At 39.1% G+C, this 24,506-nt stretch overlaps 1 protein-coding gene across 1 annotated transcript in view; it reads left to right on the top strand.

The window, feature by feature from the left end:
* Window positions 1-953: 953 nt before the first annotated feature.
* The window catches only part of LOC309508447 (transmembrane protein 255B), a 36,040-nt gene continuing 12,487 nt past the window's right edge, over window positions 954-24,506 (top strand). The window contains exons 1-5 of the mRNA XM_082183087.1: window positions 954-1,110; window positions 2,101-2,243; window positions 6,406-6,468; window positions 23,515-23,604; window positions 24,312-24,392. Of these exons, the coding sequence (XP_082039213.1) occupies window positions 1,053-1,110; window positions 2,101-2,243; window positions 6,406-6,468; window positions 23,515-23,604; window positions 24,312-24,392 (435 nt within the window). The 5' untranslated portion in view covers window positions 954-1,052. The remainder of the gene's footprint in view (window positions 1,111-2,100; window positions 2,244-6,405; window positions 6,469-23,514; window positions 23,605-24,311; window positions 24,393-24,506) is intronic.

Below are 24,506 nucleotides of genomic sequence, written 5' to 3'. Positions count from 1 at the left end.
CTATAGCATAGTATACCTATATGTCCTTTGCCAAATAGCACTCATTTTTGTCCTTATTTGCCATATTTTATAAATCTCTTCTGCGTACTGCAGGGTGTTTAAACTGACACAATGATCCATGATTTAATAGGTGTGTGATGTTTTTCCTCTGCCTGCAGCTAATCTCTGGAACTCACAGGGATGGTCAGGATCGGTCAGTGTGGGTTCACTGACATAAGACAAAACAGTGTCTCAGATCTCACACAGGCCAGTGACCTCTGCTTGAATCAGAACTGAGGACAGCGAGCGAGGATGGTTGTAACACTTTTTCCTTTAACATCTTTTGCTCGTAACTTGTTTCATATTAACCACACTGGCATTCAGTCATGGCAAGTCTGGGCAAGTTGTCACATGAACTGGGGCAAATTACTTGTATTGTAATTAAATAAAAAATATGGTAAAAATATTTTCAATTGGCCAACACAATGGTATGAGACTTTGATACTTTTTATTTATTTTATTTATTTTATTTATTTTATTTATTTTATTTATTTTATTTATTTTATTTATTTTATTTATTTTGTTTGCTGTCTCGTGAATTGTTAGTTTTATAATTATTTTACTGTTAAACATAGCAGAAAAGCCTGATTAATAATGGCAGATTCCATTGTCACAAAAAAAAGCAATAGCCTATGTTAAATAAACTATTTTTAATGTTTTTCCTGAGCTGTACTATAGGTTTTTATAGTCAAAACTTTAAGAGTTGTGTCTATAGCCTAAATCAAAAATCTTCCTTGAGAAATATTCTCTGTAGTAGCCTAAAAGGTGTGACAACTATCCCGCAATTAATCTATATATTCAGCATGTCTGTGGAAGTTTCAAAGAAACCATAAAGTCAAATAGAAGGTCTTGCCCCAAATTCTAGTAATAATATCTAATTTTACGACCTTGAATTCCCAGGAGTGCGCGGGCACGTGTATAAAAGCTCGAGCAGTCGCGGTGGCGCGCACAGTCCGGATTTATAGGCTACCAGTGAGTGAGATCGAGTGGATTATAAACATTAACGAATAAAGATGACAAACTCACAGGAAACGACCCGGCGCGACGCCGCTCGTCCACATACTGCTGTGGGTAAGTGTGAGGGGTTTGAATGAGATTTCAAAACTATAATAAATTCTGCGTAAGAAAAAGAAATTAGAGAGTATTATTTTATCTAGGCTAAAATACTATTATATGAAAGAATGGTTGCGTTAACTTGCACAACTCACTTTTATACGGAAATAAAAATTTCCCCGCAGTAATCATTTATTGTAAAGTTTAATAGATGATCATGCAGTCTTACATTTGATAATATTTATATTTGATTGGCTTCAGCTCAGGCAAAGTAAGTGAGACCTCAGGTAAAGTGGAACGAATTATTTGCACGATTGACTGTCCTTTAAAAATCAGTAGACAATCACATGTAGGCTACCTGTCATAATAATTGTCTCAAGGGTCTTTGTCTTTCTGGAAATGTTTTCATTTGTCTGAAAAAATCTTAGTGGATATGATTATACACAAGCATCTAACAAGGGTGTATTTAAGAAATTAGATAAAGTGAGACCTAATTTGAAGAAATAGTTTTGTAGTGCTTCAAGTAAACATTTGCTATAATTTTGACATACTATAAACTATACTGACATGTTATGACATATTATAAACTACACTGACATTTAGGATGATAACACCAAATGCTCAAAGGTTGAGATTGAAAAGCTTGCTATTCAACATGCGTGTCATAGATCTCATAATTCCCACTGCAATCCTTTGAATTGTTTAATATTTTCAAAACAGTTTTACATAGTGGTAGCTCTGAGAGATAATTTAGCTACCAAATATAGTTGGCAGTTGGCAATACGTAAATATATGAAGCCAACGATAAGATATCCAAGAATTTGAATCCCCTGTGCATGGGGCAGAGAATGATTTATTATTACAACTGAGTTTGTCAGTCAAGAGAGAAAACTTGTATTTTAGCCATTTTAAACTGTGTTTATGTTGTTGATTTGCAATCATTGGTAAGATGAGCTAACTTCTAAATTATTTTTCATTTAACTCTCTATCTCACCGTCTCTTTGGTAGATGCAGTGAGGATGAGGAAGAGAAAGGCTCAGTGGCTTGTTTCAGGCATGTTAAGTCTGTCTTTGCTCATTGTTGTGATGGGTATCTACATCAGCACACGCACTGAGAGTGTCAGCATCACAGGATACATGTCCGGGATTATCGTAAGTATCAATTTTGAATCATATTGGGTGTAAATGCAATAAAAAGAAAATATATTTAAATGTTTATAAAACAATGTTTGTTTTTTTGGTTTGAATTTGTTCTATTCAGACAAACTATGAGACCCATTGACATCCTTGAATTTTTTTGTACATACCCTGGGGAACTAGAGTTTATTCTGGTCTCAATGAAGATTCCATTCCAAATTCCAGCCATATGAAAATGTACTTATGTCTCATTCAGTCAAACCATAATTTGATAAGAAAGTAGACATTTGAAATGGGTCATCTGTCAAGAAAAACACACATTTTGGTTGGAGCAGTCATTCCCCCAACAACCTAAGCCAAATTCACTGCTCTGACTCTATTTAACTAATAGAAGTTGCCAAAATATACAGAGACCAACCAAACCTTCCAAGACAAATTTTCATGAGAAAATCGCACACTATTATGACGCAGGAGTATCACAGTTTTATCTGAAATACAATTTATAAATTACGTTTTGGATAAAATCATTTTGGATCTCACCAGCCCTTTCAAAATCCTTAAATGCACATTGATTTATGATTTAGCCTGTGCTGAAAGATGATATAATTATGGTAATTTCCAAGAAAATTATGTTTTCCAGTAAATGCTATAAATCAAACAAATAGCATTTAATTGTTTTTGTTGTTGTTGTTGTTGTTTAGCAAATATGCATGTAATGTAGGTTTGTGTAATTTTCTTGGGCTTTGACATGATTATAGGCCCACACACTAATTCTCCTAATTTACAGAATTGAGTTTGTTGACAAACAGGAACCTTTTAATTTCCCATTTCATGATTATGACAATTCAAATTTTGTCACATACTCAGCAGCTTTGATATATGATCACGTTAGTGAAATTTCTGTACAATTTTGTGGTTAAAAAAAGGTCCGTTGTCTTTTGTCAATACTGTAGCAATGTTTGATACACTGCTCACACAGAAGTCACTTTCAAACCTAGCAGCTTTCTGCTGGTCAGGGTAGTGAATCCATGTGACTAACTTGAACCCATTGCGAAATCTGCAATGGAAAAAATTGCCAAACAACGAACATTGAAAAATGTCTTCTTTCTTATCATGGAAAAGATCCACTTCATCTCCACACCAATTAATCCACCGGAGTTCCCTTTCAAAAGCTATATGCTGCGCTGCTTAGCGCATTGGGAACATCTTTAATCGTGACCAGCTGTGAATATTGTAACACATCAAAAGAATTGATCCAGAGGTATTAATAGTCTCGGTCGGTGACGTCATCGGCACGCACCCGCGAGACGAGGCTATAAATTGATGAGCCACAGGTGCATTGACAGGTCTTTTGTCTTCAGACCATTCTGTGCATGTGTGCGTCTAAGAACTCTCTCTCTTACCTCTTTATATCTGACTACAGATCTGTGTTAGGAGTCAGTTTTCAACTGGCAGTGTGCAGGAAATTCTCATTTTCTCGTTTTCTCATTTTTCTCTAAAGTCTTTAAAAGAGTTTAAAAAGCAAAAAAATGTGTAAGAGTTGTGTTCCTCCATGCTTCCGTCCCATGTCTGAGCTGGATACACACCATTACTGTTTTGCTTGTTTGGGGGAGGAGCAGGCGGCTCTTGCTCTGGAGCAGGGCGAGTGCGAGAATTGTGAGTTGTTCACCGTTAAAATGCTGCGAGCTCGCCTTAGCTACTTCCAGACTGCACCCACATTGCCATTGTGGTGCTCCCGCATGGATCTGGCTGACGAGCAAGAGACGGGTCCGTCCCTATCGCTTGCTCAGTCACCAGATCCACACGTTCCCTCGCGTGATCTCGAAGCGCACTCCGGCGTGGGTATTAAGCACAGTACAAATAGGATACAGAATCCAATTTATTCGTCATCCTCCGCGTTTCAACGGCGTGGTTTCCACTTCCGTGAGACCGGAGCTGATGCACGAGCTACAAACTCTTCTGAGAAAAGAGGCCATAGAACATATAAGTGCTTTGAAAGGTGGTGTGTTGTTCGTGCAGTAGAAATTATTAACAGTTACTCTCAAGGTTTATGTGGCCGCTCTTTTGGCTTGCCACGCCTAGGTTGACGGAGTGCCACTCGGGAGACATCCTCTGCTCGCTCGTTTCATTCGTGGGGCCAGATGACTGAGGCCTCCCGTAAGAACCAAGACCCCTTCATGGGACTTAGCCATAGTCCTTGAGGGTCTGGTTGAGACCCCCTTTGAACCTCTAGAATCAGCATCTGACAAACTTCTGACTCTAATAATGGTTTTTCTTATGGCTATAACTTCTTTAAAAAGAATTGGAGATATGCAGGCTCTGTCGATCTCGCCATCCTGCTTAGACTTTGCCCCAGGAATGGTCGTGCCCCCTTACAACTTGTTTGTGATGCTGCAGGCTGGTCCTCTCCGCACACATTCATAAGATTTTATAGTTTGGATGTTCATTCCACTCCGGGCTCTCACGTCCTTGAGTTGACGTCACAAGCTAACGTCTGAGGCCTTCTTGCGTTCTTGTGAGCACACCTACACAATCGTTAAGGGTCCAGACACATTCAAGCACGGCGGTGTGGGTATTCTCATTCCCAATGCGCTAAGAAGCGCAGCATCGATTGTAGCTTTTGAAAGAGAACGTTCTGGGTTACTTGACTGTAACCCTGTTCCCTGAAAAAGCGGAACGAGATGCTGTGCGACATTGCCGTGCTGAAGATGGACTGCTCTTCAGACAAAATATCCTGTCGATGCACCTGTGGCTTATCTATTTATAGCCTCGTGTCGCGGGTGCGCGCCGATGACGTCACCGACCGAGACTATTAATACCTCCGGGTCAATTCTATTGAAGTGTTACACACAATATTCACAGCTGGTCATGATTAAAGACGTTCCCAATGCGCTGAGCAGCGCAGCATCTTGTTCCGCTTTTTCAGGGAACAGGGTTACAGTCAAGTAACCCGGAACGTTCCACAAGGTTCAGTACTCGGACCTGTTTTATTATCTTACAATTAGCAACATCATCATCTCTTTCTACTATCATTCTTATGCAAATGACACTCAGGCCCATCATCTAAAGCTGTTGTTCATTCCATCAAGAACCAACATAATTAAGACTTTATCATTTCAATCAGAATCAGGTTAAAAACAGGTTCCTAGCATACAGGGCAGTCAATGGTCAAGCACCATCCAACATCTGTAGTCCTATTATGACACCTAGGACTATAGCTAGGGTTGCCAACTGTCACATATAATACATGATCAACTTGTGTATAAATATGAAATGCTATGTCCTTTTTTTAGAAAATGTTTTTTGAGCCATTTGTACAGTATTTTTTCCATGTACCCCTCAATTAACTAACAATACCTGTTGGATAGGTTCCCATAGAGATTGTCCAAATATACAAATATACTGTATATTATACTTTTGCATCCTTTTTATCTAACTATAAATTATTCAGAATGTCTTCTTTTGTGGCGAATGAATTTAGAAAAACATGAAAATAAGGACAGAATTTCTCCCCATTTTTGTGAACTAATCCTTGAAGTGTCGACCCTAATAATACCCGAATTTGCATTTCCCTCATTAATAAATTGCATTAGTGACTTCATCTGTGAGCTCAAGGCTGTTCAGACATTATAAACAAGGGGCTTCTTGTTGATACAATGTCAAATATTATCAGTGGGTTTACAGCAGGAAAAAGAAGATAATAAAGTCAGTCTGACAGTGAGAAGTAAACCGCATACTGTGTTGCCAAAACATCTCTTTTCCATCTGTGAACTTGGATGGTCTGTGAAACTCCAGCAGATACCCTACTGGAGACCTGGGTTATGAGTATAGCTAAAGTATGTCAGCTCTCATAAGCTGACGGTCATGAAGTTTTGCATGCAAAGTGATTGGATCTTCCAGTTAGCTATTTGCAAGATGTTGAGGAAAGGTTATATGTTCCACAACAGGATGTAATCTCATGAACGCTGAAATATTTATGTATTTTAGACTTTCCCTCATATTGTCTTGTCATATAAGCTTGATAAACCCATAGAATGAATGTCATAAATCATTAGCTTGAAATGAATTGAAACCACGATAATGATTCCCAGTGCTCGTATGGTCATGCTTATGTTCTCCAGAGAATTTTGCATCATTTGTTTCTCTTTTTACATTTATGTCTGTCTGCTGATTGCAGTTGGCGTTTGGATCCTTCTTGGGAGTTCTTGGACTATGCCTGGAGGAAAACCGCAAACAGCTGGTAGATATCCCATGAATCCATCATCAGCTTGAGTTTTGTCTTCCTGTTTTATGATCCTGCTCAGTTTGCTACCTCGTCATCCTGCAGTGGTCCTTTTAGTTATGCTTCACAAAATATGTACCATCTTTTATTGTCCTTTTTGTTCACTGTGGTTATGGAAACATTCTAATCTCACGCTTCCAACGTGAAAATATGTGAAGCACAAACATTTAAAAACACAAGATATTAGTTTTTTTACCACAGTGCTCCTGAATGCTTGATTCTGGTTGAATGTTTCAAATGTTGATTCATTTTTTTGTGACTGAATTACCACATTAAGGCTTTGCCACACTAATATCTTTTTCTCTCCGTTTTGGAGTTTTTTCCTACGAAAACTGAGCTTTTTGAAAACGCTTTCCCAAGTGGATAAATTTGAAAACGCTTGTTTAGTCATGTGACGCATATTGAACTGATAGATAAGATACAGTATATATGTTTATACTGTTATTGTGCCTGTTATGTGCTATTCACTTTCACACTGTTGCTAAAGATATGTTACTTTGTACACTCTTCATATCACAGTCCAGGAAAGATGACAGAAAATGTACTCGTAATTGCTGTCCTGCTGCAAAACGTGAGAGTAGTTGTGTTTTAGACCAAACATGTAATGGTGAGTGAGTGGGACCTGGACTCATCAGTGAATGGTGAGATATTTTGTAAAGAAAAATGACTCTGCCAGAAGAATAGCATGAGAACTTTATTATATATGTTCCGACTGCATCATCTCAGTGAGCTTTTATTAGGTTTTACGCATGCGCAGTAAGGTGAATTTAACTTTTTCCGACGTTTCAGTGTGGATGAATTTATAAAGTTTTAAAGTTCCATATCACTTGACCACATTCTTCACGATAGGTTCAAATGTTTATAATAAATAAAACTTCAAAACCCATAAACTTTAGTATGCAAAATAATGAGAAAGTCAGACATTTTCTAAAATTTGGTACTCACATAACCAAAACTGCAAACATACAGATCTGGTTTGTGGTGGGAATCTGTTGTCTGTTAGGTTTTTATTGTCTTTACACTGAGCTAAAGATATTTTCACATATCACATCATAACCGTACTCCTAAACCAAACCTTTCTGAATCGTTACATTTTTAAGCTTAATTAAGCAAATTTCCTTATTGGGATTGTTGATTTCTTCCAGTAATTGTAGGTGATTTCAGGTTAAGTCCAATTACTGGGTGAATTAGTGATGTAACAGTAAGTAGAAAAGAGGCAAAAACCTTAAAATCACTATACAATGACAATTGCACATGTAGTAAATGTGGTATAGAGTATGAGTGGAATTACTGGCATTTTGAATTTTTCAATGATTCATTGATCCTTAAATATTACACTGAAGCATATTCGTTGTCATTGATATCTACCTTGACAGATTAATGGATAGTAGTATAGTGCAGGTAAATCTCTTTAACTAGAGTGTTTGTGTTCATAGGTCAAAAGTTAAACTCTATCAATAGTATCTTTGACATGCTGTACCAGATTCAATTATTTTGGTTATAAATGCACTGAAAATGTTAGTTATAGAGAGTACACACATCCTTCTACACTTAAGGATACTTTTGAAAACAGTACTTATGAAAATACTGAATAGTTATACTTTCTACTGAAATTTAGAAGACCAACTGAAGAAAACACATGCAAATTGAAAAACACCCGCAAATTAAGAAAACATCTTCATCAGTTTCACAACATGTGTGCGCTCCCAATTTTCACAACACAACCAAATACAGAAACACGATGCAAAAGTTCACAACACAACCAAATACAGAAACGCGCTGCAAATAGCACAGACCACAACGGAAATGTTTCCAGGGGACCCCAATAAGTGATGAACCCGGCTGGGAAGTGCTTCAAATGTGTCAATCATGCGTTAACATGAACCAACAAAGGAGCACTGAATCAAGGGAACTTGAGGCACTGGCTGCGTTTCAGTCCAAAATTGTCATGCCCTTCACTCGCTAACTTCCCTCCGTCTCGTTCACTCGGATGTACGTCATTGCTTACGTTGCACGAGTGCCCACTACTGGCGGAAACTGCAATGGGCTGAATACGCTCTATGCACGAACGGTGCTGACATATTTCCAGTAGAATCTCAGCCAGCGTCTTTACTTCCGCATAGAATCCGTTCTATAGCGAGGTATACTAGCGGCAAAGCTTTAATAAAATTATTTTTCTCAGAAATGGAGACAACGATTTTAGAAACCGATTCGCTAGTTGGATTTCGCATGACATGAGAGAATACTCACCCTCAAAGTTGTCCATGTAGCTCGAAATATATAATTTAAAGCCCTTCTCTTTCTTACTCTTAGGTGTGACAGCTAACTGCCTCACAATATTGTTAACATCATTCACGTTAAAGGTGAACTAAGTAACTTTTTTTACCTTAACTGAACAGCTTCGGAGTCATTGGAATGGTTATATTACTTATTTCGGGTTGAACGGTGGTCGTTTCGCACCCCCCTGGTGCCCGTGAGCGGAAACTACGCACTTGCAACTTTGAGCCGGCGAGCCGCCGGCCGCTGCGTCAGGAAGTCTCGCGTGATATCAGGTCTCGCGATGTAAACAATTGCTTTACGGCCAAAAGAAATCTGCTAAAATGCTGTCATTATTGCGCTCCCTCACGCCGTCCGAACCCAAATGAAGAAGACGTTTTAAAGAACGTCCCATCTGCTTTGATGTCGTTGATCTATAGCCTCTGGTGTCTGAGAATCAACAACGAGTTTTTACAACAGTGTTGTCAAATATCTATTCCGAAGCTGTGGGGGGAGCTCTAGAGAGCAAAAAGCGAGAATACAGCGAAGAAGTCCCGAAGCTACTGAGTGCTGCTTTAACCGCTGAAAGTTCTTGTAAACAGCGAGTGTAATTTGCCATTATCTCCACCGAATGCAAAAACGCATTCCGACGCAGCACCGGATGTAACTGGGACAAAACGCGGAAGCAATCATGCATAGAGCCTATTGGAACGTCCTAAGCCCTTGATCACTTGGAATCAACTATGGAGTTGATTTAATATTTAAAAAATAATTTTCCCTTTAAGAATTTTTTGAATGCAGCATCCAAATGTATATAGGTGTGTTTGGGTTGTTTTAAATTAAACAATTTAAATTAAATTAACAAAATGTTTGTTGTGGTGGTGATCGTTCAATCGTTCTGCATTGTGGGAAATGTAGGTGCCTGAAGTGTACATATGAAGTAGACTCGCTTCCTTGATCAAAATCGAAGGGTCGAGGGTCTGTCCATATAAACTTCCCTTGTCCACTTCACAAAGTGGAACGCACTTCAAAATGGCGGCAGGGATTCCCCCGAGGGGAAGTGCTTAGGGAAGTTCGCAAGTGTATGTCTAAAAGTGGACTGGAACACAGCCACTGACAAACAAGGAGAACTAATTAGACCACAGCTGAACTAGATGAATAATCAAATGAGTAACTATGGTTACATATTAATGAACTAACTCCGGTGGGGAGGCTGTAAAAATAGAAATTATAGACAAAACAAAGTCAAAACACAATGGAACAGTGACAATTTGTATAAAAAGAAAATTAATTTTTTGGAGGGTTTCTTTCAGAAATTGGCAGATTTTTTTCAGCTTTATTTTTTGTTAAAGTGAATTTCATTCTCTTAAATTCTCCAAGAATGTGTATTGTTTGTGCTATAAAGTTGTTTAAATGTTCCCTTTACCAGCAGAACGAATTTATTTATGCATCATTCATAAAATGGTCCATAGACTTCCATTGTACATAAGTGCATTATTGTGCGTGTTTTTGCTTGTTTTTACAAAGTGATGGACACAATTATATTTCTGTGGTAATCGGCAGCATCTCAGAGGTGCTGTTGATAGAGCATAACCAGAAGACAATGGGTTCATTTAATGATTCACAGATGTATATTTGATGTTTTGCTATGTAACAGTCCATTTTATACTTGACCAAAATACTTTTGCGTTCATTTACAGAAAACAACTTTCTTTAATACGTAAATTATGTTCAGGCAAAGTGTTCAAAGCAAGCAGACCACACACACATTTTAATGGCCATGGTACAGCCCAGATCATTGTATCTTTGTATTGGTTTTCTTTAGGTTATTTATTCTGCTATTGTAATTCTTAACAGAACTTTTAAATGTCGGTGAACTTGGACAGATACATGTCCAAGCCACAGTTTTTGCTCCAGATTTGTGTTCCAGGGGAATTGGGCACCCTTTATTTATGTCTGTGCCTCTTGTACTTTTTTAAATGGCAGAACCACTTCCTCTAATATTTGCTGGGTCACTATAGTGTACACACAGCATGAGCTGGTTTCCTGGCCAGTATTTACGGGGCTGGTGTCAGTCTGTCTATACTCAGCTCCAGCATAAACTACATTCTACATCAGTGGTTCTCAACTGGTTTGGCCAAGGGACCCACATTTTCCCATGGTCATCAAGCCATGACCCACTTTGATATATGATATATATTATTATATTTACATTTATGCATTTGGCAAATGCTTTTATCCAAAGCGACTTACATTGCGTTATCCTATACATTTATACATAGGTATGTGCAATGCCCTGGGATCGAACCCACAACTTTGCGTTGTTAACGCAATGCTCTTACCACTGAGCTACAGGAAAGCTTATATATATTTGTTTAAAAAAAAAAAAAAAGCACATTTATTTCACAAAAATTGTTGACACACACACAAGTACCATCCTACTTTACACATAGGCCTATTGTAAGATTAGTTTTACAAGTGTTAACTGTCGTAAGTAATGTAAGAATGTTAAAAGAAATTCTAGGTCTAATTGCTAATTGCTAAATAATCAATTTAAGCTTTTTGCAAATAGGCCTATTATTAAATATGCACACATTCATTCTTATTTGTGTCAACTATGTCACAAATGCTAAACTTACCTTGTCTCATCACATTCAGTTGTGCATTACATGAATCATGTAAATGACAGAGCCGGATTATCCATAAGGGCACTTGGGCCAGTGCTCGCTTTGAGGTATAGTGCCCAGGGGCACCACACTGTCTTAATACGGCCCTGGAAAATGATAGCATATTTTCTATTTGAAAAAGGCAAAATTTCATTTGAAAAAGTTGAGTAGTTTGCATTACTGGATATAGAGGTCGGTCGTTGAATATTTCTATCAAAAAACATTTGTCAAATATTAGCTATTACATCTTACCAACCACGCACTCTTTCACTGCTAAAACTAAAGAGTCATGTTGGAATTCGCACTTGTCTTCTGTGAACAAAGCCTCGCCTTCTTTGATCTGATTGGCCGTCTCAATCATTTTGACATTGACGAGTGCTGTTAGACCGCTGAGGCAGACCAGCCTAAAAATTTTACTTTCAAATATTTTTGTCATCCTTACAACAAACAGAGCGGGATTGCAGCACAGAAACATCAAGACTATCAAATATTAGAAGGGACAATTTGTCCATTTCCAAAAGTGGCATTTTAGGTATACGGAAACAACATTCACCATGGTGAATACTAACATGGAAACTGCTCCTGATGAATAGAATTAAAGGGTTAGTAATTTCACCCAAAAATGAAATTTCTGTCATTAATTACTCACGCTCATGTCGTTCCAAACCCGTAAGACCTTCATTCATCTTCAGAAGACACAAATGAAGATATTTTTGATGAAATCCGAGAGCTTTCTGATCCCCCCTCCCACATAGACTGCAATGTTATTAGCACTTTCAAGACCCAGAAAGGTAGTAAATACATTGTTCAAATAGTCCATGTGACCACAGTGGTTCAACTTTAATGCTAAGAAGAGACTAGAATGTTTTTGTGCACAAAAAACACACAAAAATAACGACTTTATTCTAATTTCTTCTTTTCCTTGTCAGTCTCCGAGGCTTTTCATTAGGTAAAAAAATAAATAAAATTTATTCACCTAGCTATCGCAATTATTATTATTATTTTGTTATATATATTTTTTACGATTCAAAAATATTTTTTTTTATTCCAGAATCAATATTAATTCAAATTCAATTGCTTTATTTTTTCCTTGCTTATAGATGAGGTTGACAGAAGTTAGCCGTTTTCGTTCCAACAGAGGATAAAATGTGTCATTATGAGTGTTGAGTGACGTAATATCCCAAGTGGACGCGTGGAAGAGACGTGAGACTGAACGCACTGAAAAGCCCTCGCACTGCTCATATGCTGAGAGAGAGATAAGACAATAGAGCTGCACGATTAATCTTTAAAAGACTGTGATCTCCATTCAAACACCCACGTGATCTTTCAATTCGTCTGTCTATTAAACTTTGACAAAATCATATCGCAGCATTCAAAGCTGTGTTGGCGCTGCCGCTGACCCGGAGAGAGTTGTCATGAAACAACTTTACAAACAGTCTTTTCAACCTTATAGTATCAATATTTCTGTGATGCAATAGTTAAAATTATCATAGAAGTACTTGGATAAAAGTTTAAAGTTCAAATATGAACACTGATGTCTACGATAGAGATCAAAATCAGCTTTTCAAAATCGATTACATTGTTTCGCGACAAGTGACTGTTAAAAAATGATTTAACTTTTCCCGACGGTCTAGTGTTAAAAAAATTGCAATATATTGCAATATCGAATCGCAATACTTGTTGATTCGCAATTCTTTAAAAAATCGCAATACATATCGTATCGGCACCCAAGTATCGTGATAGTATCGAATCGGGAGATAGGTGTATCATCCCAGCCCTTCTGTTCACGTGACGCAGGAGACTTAGTTTTATGCAAATTCATGATTGAATAATGTCTTGTGTGAAAAGAGTAACTGCTTAACGATTGGGCTTTTGCTGTCTGGTCAGATTTAAGATGGCATAACTGTCTGTGTCTTCCCTGACAACATTCTCAGAGCACTTCATTTCTGTCTATCTGTAGAGAAGGAACCATATTATCTTATAGAACCATGTATATAGAATACAATATTATCAGAAACACATCATAATCTGTGTGTATTAATTTTTACCAACAAATAACTATACTTACACAGATTTGAAAAGGTCGATTTCAAGGGCTCAATTTTTTGCTCATTGAATTCCAACCGGGGAATATTATTTTCAGGCACAATGTTCAAAAAGGTAATATTAGCTAAATAATAAGATAATAGTTGAGACATTATTTTTGACGAGAACATAGATGGTGTGAGGTCTAAAAAAGCTAATGTGCCACAGCTACAACATTTATTGTGTTTCTGAGTTTTGTTTACATGTGCTACTTGCTGAAATAACTTGAGTTACGAATTTGGCTTTATAATTTCATGGCACCAATAAACAATGATTTCACCTTTAATTGAATACAACTCACTGTAAAATTCTTTTATAGTTGCTGATAAAATGTGATATATTAGATAATCACTAATTAAACTTTGTTTTCCATATGCTGAACTTTGTTTTGGAGCCGTATAATCACATAATCAAAAACAAATGATTCATTAGTAACTCTAAATAAAAAATATGACTCTACCCAAAGGAAATTTTAACCCAGGCTTTTAAATAGAATAAGCCTAATGTTGTGATAATTACAAAGCTCTTGGGAAACATTGCATGTATTATTCAGTATTTCAGGCGGTCATAGAACAAAGCCATGACATTTCCACAAGGATATGCAGTTTCTTCAGGCGTTAGTGGTTGTTTATAAGTTTTCTGCGACCATCTGAAGCAGTTTACTTTGTTGGTGGCCAACCCACATCTTAAACATATTGTAGTTGATATTATAGCAGAAATTAAATGTCCGCTTTCTCAGCCCAACTCAACAATGGTACAAAAAAAGTGCTGTCCATCTATATTCTTGTAGCTCGATTGCCAGAGCAAAGTGATGGTAACCTTAAAGTGCATTTGGTTCAATTTGCTAGGGTTTGATTCAATTACTAATTCAAAATGAATTGTTGAGATGGGTAAAACTGGAAAATCTGTGGCATCATTTCCACTTCTCCCCACGACAATGATGGAACCCTTTATAAAGTTTAGGAGACAACAGTGTCTGTGAAAAGCTTTGCTTGAGAAATATGATACAGCTGATGTGTGAAGACAACTGAAAGTAAAATATCCCTTGTGAGATTAATATATTTATTGTGTCTCATTTTAAATCAAGCTTTAAAATATTAATTACATAAAGTGCAGCCATAGCAAGACTTTTAATGCTAAATTGTAATAAATGTAATTTCCACCACATAATGCTATCAAACAGTAGACATTGTAGGGGAATTTACAGTTAAAGACCCCAAGGACCAGATATTATTAATGAAGACCAGGAGTCAGAAGTGCAGTCGGTTGAAGAAAGTTTTACTGAAGAATAATTTGACAGAAGTCAGCTTCAACACTCAGGAAGGAGTTCGTAGGCCTCTCTGCATACATTCACTTTTCACACCAATTATACTCTCCCAAAATCATGAATATACGTCATTACTTCAGGTTGAATGATTCTGATTGGCTAAGAACAAGAGAAAACTTAGAAAATGTCCACACATGGACTGATGGGCAGAAGCATATCTTAATGGATGATACGGCTGACACCCGGACCCTGAGTTAGGTAAGAAGTGACCCTCCTGGGTCACAGAACTGAGTTTCTAGGCGCCAGCTTGTCGAGAAAAACAAGTCATTCCATCTCCCCAGGGTGCCAGGAGTTCACCTCGCCAATACTGATCTGTAACAAAAAAAATGCTAGCACAGATACACAGGATACTTCTTCAAGGCTGAAGTTGCTCTGGCTCTTACATCTTTCCCCAAAACATATTGATAACATTTTCTTTCTCTCAGTGAGAGGTTCAGACAATATTCATCATTATTCTCTAGTATTTGAATAAAGAAAAGTAAAGTAAATGAAAAAATGTTGGGCGGGACTTGTTTTTGTCCATCTGGAATTGATTGAACCGTTGGATGGTAGCAGTTTGCTATTGCTGTGATGTCATGTGATTGACAGGTTGTCCCGCCCTCATGCTGGTAAACACATCATCAGAGAAGAGATGATGTTATTTTGATTAAAGATTAGGAAGGCACATGAATTGCAAGTAAAATAATGATGTGCAGAGATAAACACTGTGATATTTCATAAAATAAAATAAAGAATTGTCAATTTTGAATTGAGGCTTCAAATGAGGCTTCTCTTTTTGATATGCATGTAGTCTCTAAAGTTTTTAATCATTCAACTGTCATTTAAAGCCGTAATGATTTCGGTGCCACTAGCATCGCCAAATGGAATTACCAAAATAACTATTTTCTAACAGTTTTCCTGAAAATTCCCCCCATCTGCCATTGTTCAGCCAAACAGATAGTCCTGCTCCTAGGGGGGCGGAGCTCAGTGAAGAGTTAATTAAAAGCAATACAGTCATACCGAAAGATTATTATTTGACAAGAAATGTGTATTTATGTGTGTCTTTTTTTATTTGAATTTATCTTCCTCGCTCCCAACTTTAAATATATCGTATATTTCACTGAACAAGAAGCACAGGTCCTGAGTGTAAACCTTGTCCTTTTATTTTCCTTCCTGTTAATGCTCTCTGATCCTCTATTGACCTTCATATACAGTATGTCCATTTACTGTCTCGGTTCACGTTCTCTCTTCCTGCCTGTCCTTTTCTTTTGATGTGCATCTGTCTCTCTGTTGGTGGGTTCAGCTTCCCTTGGCAGTCTGTCTCTGATCAGCTGAGAAAAGATATGTCCCTCTCGATATCATATTGCATGTTCAAATAAATACACTGTGACATTTGGTTTAGTCATTGCAGTCAGTTATATGTAATTTATGGCTAGTTTCAAAGCCAGATGAGTTTTTATTGTGCCCCCAGGAATCACATAAAAATGTATTGGCTTTGGACAAGACAAATACTGTATGTATGCGCACATATATGAATGTGTATTTAATAGGAAAGGTATTTACAACATTAAAGTTCATGTCAAATGAAACAGTGTTTTATATTATGAAAGATTCGTTGAATTTAATAAAAAAAATTATGGCAAGTGGTTGCACACAATTGATTTTAGCTACATTTAAACAAATGCATTAAGTTTAACTAAAATTGATTTAGTTCAACTTAATGCATTTGTTTAAATGTAGCTAAAATCAATTGTGTGCAACCACTTACCATAATTTTTTTAATTAAATTCAGCGAATAATTTTTTTCAGTGTAGGCCTGTCGTGATTATTTTAGATGACTGATCATTGCATATTTAAAATGTCAAAACTATGCGCTCTTCCGGCTCCATTTGAATACATGTGGCATTTAATTCAAGCACAAATATTAATAATAATATTAATACATGGACATAGTGAATGTAGTCCAAGACTAAAGTGTTTAAAAGACAACAGTGATGTATAAATCAATGAAATATTACAGAATAAATGTCTTCTTAAGATGTATGTGTATAGGCTTCTTTGTAAATTACATTAACATTGTGATTAGTATAAATTTATAGCAATTATTATGACCGCCGCTAGCGTAAAAAGTTTTTTTTTTTTTTTTTTTTCGTCACCTTACTGAATTTTTCGTCAACGATACCAGGGACACCGAAACACCGGGGAACATGAAATTTGGTGGGCATGTAGCCCCACTAGACTTCTAAGGAAAAATTTCGTTTGGTCCCCGGGGGCCACTCCCCCCCCGCGCTGGGCCCCCCCAAACCCAAAAAAATGCAGTTTTTCCTAAATAACTACCTGAACCGTGGCACCGAGGATGAAGAAATTTTTATGGTATGTTGGTCTACTAGACTTTTACGGAAAAATTTCATTTGGTCCCCGGGGGCCACTTCCCCCCCCCCCACGCTGGGGCCCCCGTAAATTTTTCGTCAACCATACCAGGGACACCGAAACACCGGGGAACATGAAATTTGGTGGGCATGTAGCCCCACTAAACTTCTAAGGAAAAATTTCGTTTGGTCCCCGGGGGCCACCCCCCCCCCCGCGCTGGGCCCCCCCAAACCCAAAAAAATGCCGTTTTTCCTAAATAACTACCTGAACCGTGGCACCGAGGATGAAGAACTTTTTATGGTATGTTGGTCTACTAGACTTTTACGGAAAAATTTCGTTTGGTCCCCGGGGGCCACTTCCCCCCCCTGCGCTGGGGCCCCCGTAAATTTTTCGTCAACGATACCAGGGACACCGAAACACCGGGGAACATGAAATTTGGTGGGCATGTAGCCCCACTAGACTTCTACGGAAAAATTTCGTTTGGTCCCCAGGGGCCATTACCCCCCCCCCCCCCCCAACCCCCCCCCCCCCCCCCCCCCCCCCCCCCACCGCGCTGGGCCCCCCCAAACCCAAAAAAATGCAGTTTTTCCTAAATAACTACCTGAACCGTGGCACCGAGGATGAAGACATTTTTATGGCACATCAACCTAGCCCATAATCACTCATTTGTGATTTGCGCCCCTCCCATAAAAAATGAAAATGCAATATTATTCTGCTTTAATCGCCCCTATCTTCAGTTGAGATGTTCAGAACTGCACCATATTTCATGTGTATGATTAACTTGACATCCTCTGGGGGTATGCTAAGTTTCGTAGAATTTCATCCATGGGGGGGTATAAAATAAATTCATTTATGTGCACATTTAGTGACTGTACACTCATCGGCCTGTAGATGGTGGTGTTGAGCAAAGGGTTGCTGGTTTAGGATGATACTGTCACACACACACATGCAGGAATACAAACAAACGCAAGCATGCACACACACTGACATCCACACGCACAGACACACACACACAAACACACACGCGCACACACATGTACGCACGCATACATACACGCACAGACACACACACAGACACACACATACACAAACACACACACACAGACAGACATGCACATACTACTACTTTTTTTAGGTATATACATAAACACACAATACAGCCAAATTGCTCCACGTCATTTATTTTTGTGGAAAGCCAGTGCAGGCCTGAGCGGTGGTCATATTTTGTACCGCCATGCGGTACATCTAGTTTTATTTTATTTTGACGGGCGGCGCTGAGAACACCAGATCACACACAGCACTCACTCCGTCTTCATTAGTTTACAATCTCGGTCAGTCAGATCTAATACTTATTCATGTATTTTTAAACAATTACTTTATTTGTGAAAAATACTGATTGTAGATTCAAGAAGTTGCCATCTAAAGTATAAGCATGTTTATTTTAAAGATTTGTTTTCTAATTTATTAAATATTGATTAAAATAAATATAAAGTATATATATATATATATATATATATATATATAGGCTTTATATCGGCTACCCTTCTCTCTAAGATATCGGCACCGGCCATCAAAAAAACTATATCGGTTGACCACTAATTTACAGTACATATAGCATTTTCCTTTAGGTCAGTACTATTCTAATAAAAATCAATTTCAATGTTTGCTGCTATATCTTGTCCTTTTAACAGTTGGTATTTTCCCCTGCCCTGACACCTTGCATCCAGCTTCTCAGTGTTCACAATCACAACAAGTTTCAGTCCTTTCAATGTAAAAGTCTTCTCTACTGACTGACTCACTCATAAAGACAGTCTTTGCCGCCATCTAATGGCAAAATTCTGTTGTTGTTCACGGTCAGGGATTATTTTCTCCAGCGGAATGAAGGCTTTAAGTGATTTTACTTCATGAAAGTTGCATTGATATATATTTTGTGGCTTTAATATTTGTATTGTGTGGTAACCGTTTTATAAAAGCCATAAGGTACTCAAGGCTAGTGCTGTATCATGAATAAGTCATGGCTGAAGGGGTTATTCAGCATTGTGTCGTGCCTAACGACACCCTTCAGCCGTGACTTATTCATGATACAGCACCGCACATTATGGTTTACATAAAGGCAGTCAATTAGAAATGCATTTCTCATATACTTTTTCATTGTGAAAATACCCAGAGAGGGCTTGAAAAACACAAATAAATCATATATCGTCACAATCCTGTGTTTATTATCTTCACATTGCATTAATCAAAACCAGACACGTTGAAAAAAAAAACCTGCTGCAATAGCCTCGTGTTATTTTCTGTCATTCGCATATTTTTTAGCGGCCTTTACTGTTTTTATTACAGACATGGTTTTTGAAAACACTATCTAACACTACAGTGTTTACTGTGATGCCAAAGTGTGTTGCAAGATTAGCAAACGTTGTAACGTTACATTTCACGAGTTTGTGTGCATACCGTGTAATCCTTCGCGTACTGTATATGGTAAATAATTTGGCTTGCAACCTTATGTTTAACTTGGTATTGTTAAGTTGTAAATGTGCGTTGTTCTTACCTTCTCCTTGACCTGGAGCTCCAGTTGCCAAAGTGCTTTTGAGTCTGATATCACAAAGATTGCCGCAATCCTCCAGTTTGGCCTTGAGTTGCAGCTTGACCTGCCGAAGCATCGACTCGTGAGCCGCCAGAACCTGAAAAGTGCCCTCATCTCACTTTCCACCGAGCCGTATGTAGTTTTCCTTTCGAGAGGTCTCTTGTATTGTGTAAGCTTACACTAAGGGAAAAACTCCTTTTCTCGAGAATATTGAAGCCAAATTTTTAAAACACAGTGCAGCTGCACAGCAGACACCTAGTTGAACGCCTAAAGCGGCGGTCATTGGCTGTGCTGCGGCAACTGCACGAGCCTATGGCGAGGCAGCTCATGCGCACGAACCAATCAGGCAGCTTCGCGCCTAGCGCGTCATAGCCCGCCAGAATGGCCATGGCTTCTATCTATATAAGGGCCCATTTTTCGCCATAAAAAATAGATTTAATCTCCTTCAGCGAGTCTTCACTTCGCTGACCTCCGGATTTGAAGCCGTCGAAAAGGCCTTTTTGGCGGAATACGCACCTGCAACGCAGTCTGAGGACGCCGGCTTCTGCTCAGCTCGACGCTGCCTTAAGCCCGCTGTTCTGCTGTGCCATCCGGCGCACCATATCCTTTTTAAAAACAAGCTAGAGTGTTCGCCGCTGCGACTCTCTTTTCTAAAAGAGCAAATTCTCAGGCATTGTTCCAAATGCCTCGGGTCTCCTGCGCCTCGTGCAGAGGCCCGCTCTTTGGCGGAGATCGCCACATCCTCTGTGCTTCCTGCCTAGGCCGCGACCACGCGGAAGCTGCACTTTCTAAGGGCGGCTGCCTGGAGTGCGATGAGATGGTGCTCTCTACACTGCGGGCTCGACTGGCGCATTCAAAAAGAGGCTCAGTAGAATTACAGCGCCACATACTGGTCTGGCATGTATACTACATCGTTTTGAGTCGGTTTCAGTGGTTTCGTGTGTGCGCAGATATTTCTTGAGACAACGCCATGTTAACGTAATAAAAAAATAAAAAAAAAATATAAAAAAATCGGATATGGAAAGCTCTGGCTTCGTGTGGATGTGGCCTTCGAGACCTGCGCAGCGCTACTGACTTAGCTCTGCAAGCTACCAAGGCAACCGCACAGGCGATTGGCAGGAGCATGGCGAACTTGACAGTGCTTGAATGTCATCCCTGGTTAAACCTAACGGAGATGAAGGATGCAGATAGGGCAGCTTCCCCTATCATAAGCATTTCTTCCCCTGCACATAAGCACTGTTCCCAAAGTGTCACAAGCACAAAGCAGTTGGGCTGCCGGTTCCCTATCACAAAGCGGCCCCTCCCCAGACATCATTCAACCCCTAGCTATGCGGGCCAAGGTCTGGGAGGCCATCCCCGGTAAATCAGAATGGGTTTTGAATATAATAAAACGAGGCTACTCGCTACAGTTCACTCGCAGACCCCCGCGCTTTCGAGCCGTGGCCGAGACAACAGTGAGAAGCGACGTGGCTCGCGTCCTTCGACGCGCTAGTGCGTGAAGCGGCCTGATTGGTTTGCGCGCATTAGCCACCTCGCCATAGGTTAGTGCAGTTGCCGCAGCACAGCCAATCAAAGAGTATAGAAGTACCAAGAGGCGAAACTCAATAGAACGTTCCATTGCAACAAACGCACCCATGCGCAGAGCTGCAGCTCCGCCATCTTGGACTGAACGCAACACAGGTGTCATAGAATTGAACGATACCGGTTCCAATTCAAAAGTGGTTAAGGGAACTAAATAGTAGTTTCTAGTTTTTAATATCTCTATAGCAGACATCCCAAGTCTCCCGGAAGTTTCGGGAGTCTCCGGCATATTGATAGCGGCTCCCTGATGCCCGCAAATTAGCAAAAAATCTCCCGGAATCTAGAGCGAGCGAGCAAGAGCGCACAGCTCCAAACCGTGTAGAGCACACAGCAGAAAGGGTGAGGGAGCGAGAGACCTTACGTGTGTGTGCTAGTGTGCGTGTGTGCTCTTTTTATGTGTTTATTAGAGGTTGAATTCAAATCAAATACTGCCAAACCACCCATACTACCTCTGAATAGGATGTCTACTTCAAAAATTGTATGAAAATTATGGAAATATATGGTTCAGATCACTCAAAACATACAGTATATGAAAATAGAGGCGCCCTTATATGGTCAGTAAGGAAGCTTGGCTGTCCATCTAGTGAAAAGGTTTGCTACTACGCCCAAATAAAATCTTACTGAAAGCTCATTTTTTGAGATATCAACCTAAAATGTTGAACACAACTTGTTCATATTTTTTGCTTTAATTTTCTTGCAGTTATAGAGTAATTTAAAGGGTTAATTTAGTGATAACAATGAATTAATAAAGCGGTCATTTGCCAGGTTAGGTGTTCATATATCTCTGAAAATATGCGATTTAAAAAGTCCATTTCGAGTCTTGACTCAATTTCGACCAAATGCATAACGTTAGCAAACTGTTACTGCGGTTATGGGATAGCTTACATTAGCGTTACAGCACCTGTTATCGTTGACGTTAGCTCACTTTAACGTTAATAAAAACCTTTTCTACTTTACCTCTCTGGATCTTTGGGGAATCTATGAAATGCTAGTTGATTGGTTGTACACTGGTAGTTGTTGCAGTTGATGGCAGAACACTGTTTTCTTTGTTTCCAATAATTTCCAGACATAATGTTAATGCTGTATTATGGTAGTTGTGCTAACGGTAAAGCCGTTGGTTCAGTCCAAAATGGCGACAGCGCGAGAGCAGCGCCATCTAGCGATTGTTGTCAAAACTGCAACGGAGTTTCGCCTCTTGGTACTTCTATACTCTTTGAGCCAATGACCGCTCTAGGAGTTCAGCTAGGTGTCTGCTGTGCAGCTGCACTGCGTGTTAACATTTTGGCTTCAATATTTTCGAGAAAAGGAGTTTTTCCCTTAGCGTAAGCTTACGCAATAGCCTACTCGTTCCCTTCTCTCAGGGAACCGAGGTTACGTTATAACCGAGACGATTATGTGCGGATGAGCCTGTCCTTGGTCGCTCAAGGGACGAGGGCCAAATATGTAACCGTTTCAGGAGATGATAAAATATTTCTTAAAGGTATAGCGGAGGATTTTCTTCTTCCGGGTGGATCATCAAGACTATTGGTCCTCCTAAGTGTCAATCATTCTGGTCATATGTTTACGTAAGGCCGTCGTACGTGCTCGTGCACACGATTCACACGATGGCGTGCGCTCAAAACACAGGTTGGGCTTCCCACTGATGCCTCAGTCGCGAAGTTTCTACTCGACAGGTAAAGTTTGGCATGCTATTTGGAGAAATCCATTTAAAATCACTGCTAGTAAAAGTTCATGTAAGCTATGATTAGCTCGTGCATGCTCTCTCGTGCACACGTTTAATAGGCGTTCCCTCTCGGGAGCAAGTAGAGTGTTGCGTATGTGCATTTCTTCAAAAAGTGGAGAGGGCGGTTCTTTTCTAAAATTCGGGAAAATCCTCCGCTATACCTTTAAAACTCCAATAGCTTGCTGAAGTGCACCTTTGGCTGCCTCATCTACCTCAGCCATGCTGATCAGGACCTGTCCCGACGTGACCCCGATCGCGTGAAAGGAGAATGTAGGCTATGTGTCTGTGAGAGTAGAAATGTTGCCTATGTACGTGAAAGGAGAATGTATGTGTGTGAGAGTAGAAGAATGAATTTTGGCTTGTTTGGCTCTTCATAGTATGTCAATCCAAATGTATATTTGTATGTATAATCCATTTTTCTTTTTCTGTCCAGCTGATTGCAGCCATCGTGTTCCTGAGTTTTGGTATAATTTCCAGCTTCTTGTGTCTTTTGGTTGATGGCGTTTTCATCCTACTCAACATTGTGAGTACATTAACCATTCACAATTTTGCATAAAAACCACCTTAGCAACTGCCTAGATGCCATTCACCATTAGTGGTGCTATAGCAACCAAAGGGTATTATACTGGAGATCTGCATTCTTGTGTCTGCACAATCATAAAATGTTCAGTCCAGAAGCCAGTTGCATGAACATAGCCAATATGATAAGACTGTGTCTTAAAAACTAGTCTGACTATCTAGCAGTTAATTGAAGATAATCAGTCTTGGGCTACTTTTTGGATTCAATTTAGACTAATCTACCTTTTATGTAACTGACTTTTAAAAGTTACAACCGGTCTTGAAAAAAAAAGAAAAAAAGATGAACAACTTGTAAGACTAGTCTAAACAGTTTATGCAACCAGTCACAGATTTCAGTGTCAAAATATATTCAAGGGCTTCATTTGGAGGGATGAGGAAGTCACTGAATACTGGCGCTCTTTAGTACTTGTGTAAAAATTCAGAGGACAGATCATCTTCTGTCTTAGCAGCATGGATGCGGCCCATAAAGAGAAGAGCGATGGGATTGAAGGGATAAGGTGTGGTGAGAAGAAAATCCCACTGTGAGCTTCTTCAAACAAAAGGCATTCTACTGTTACTTGTCACTCCAAAAAGGGAATTGTATTAAAAAAAGTTACAAAAGTTTCAAAGGAAAAAGACAAACTGTAGACATTTCTTACACTCTGTCAACAGGATATGCGTCCAATGAGGGCAGGAAGATGTCAGTTCTACACCAGTGGAAATAGTTACATCTATGAGAACTACTACGCTACAGTGAGTCAAATCCTCTTGCTTTACTTTCAGTTCTGTAAAATATCCCTTGTGAAAAAGAAATGTGGTTCATCATTTTATTGAATGTGCACTCGTAGTATTCTGCCAATCTTAAGT

This window comes from Leuciscus leuciscus, assembly GCF_965113295.1.
Source record: "Leuciscus leuciscus genome assembly, chromosome: 10".
Lineage (NCBI taxonomy): Eukaryota > Metazoa > Chordata > Actinopteri > Cypriniformes > Leuciscidae > Leuciscus > Leuciscus leuciscus.
The sequence above is the reverse complement of the archived record's forward strand: the minus strand, read 5'-3'. Positions and strand labels throughout refer to the sequence as shown.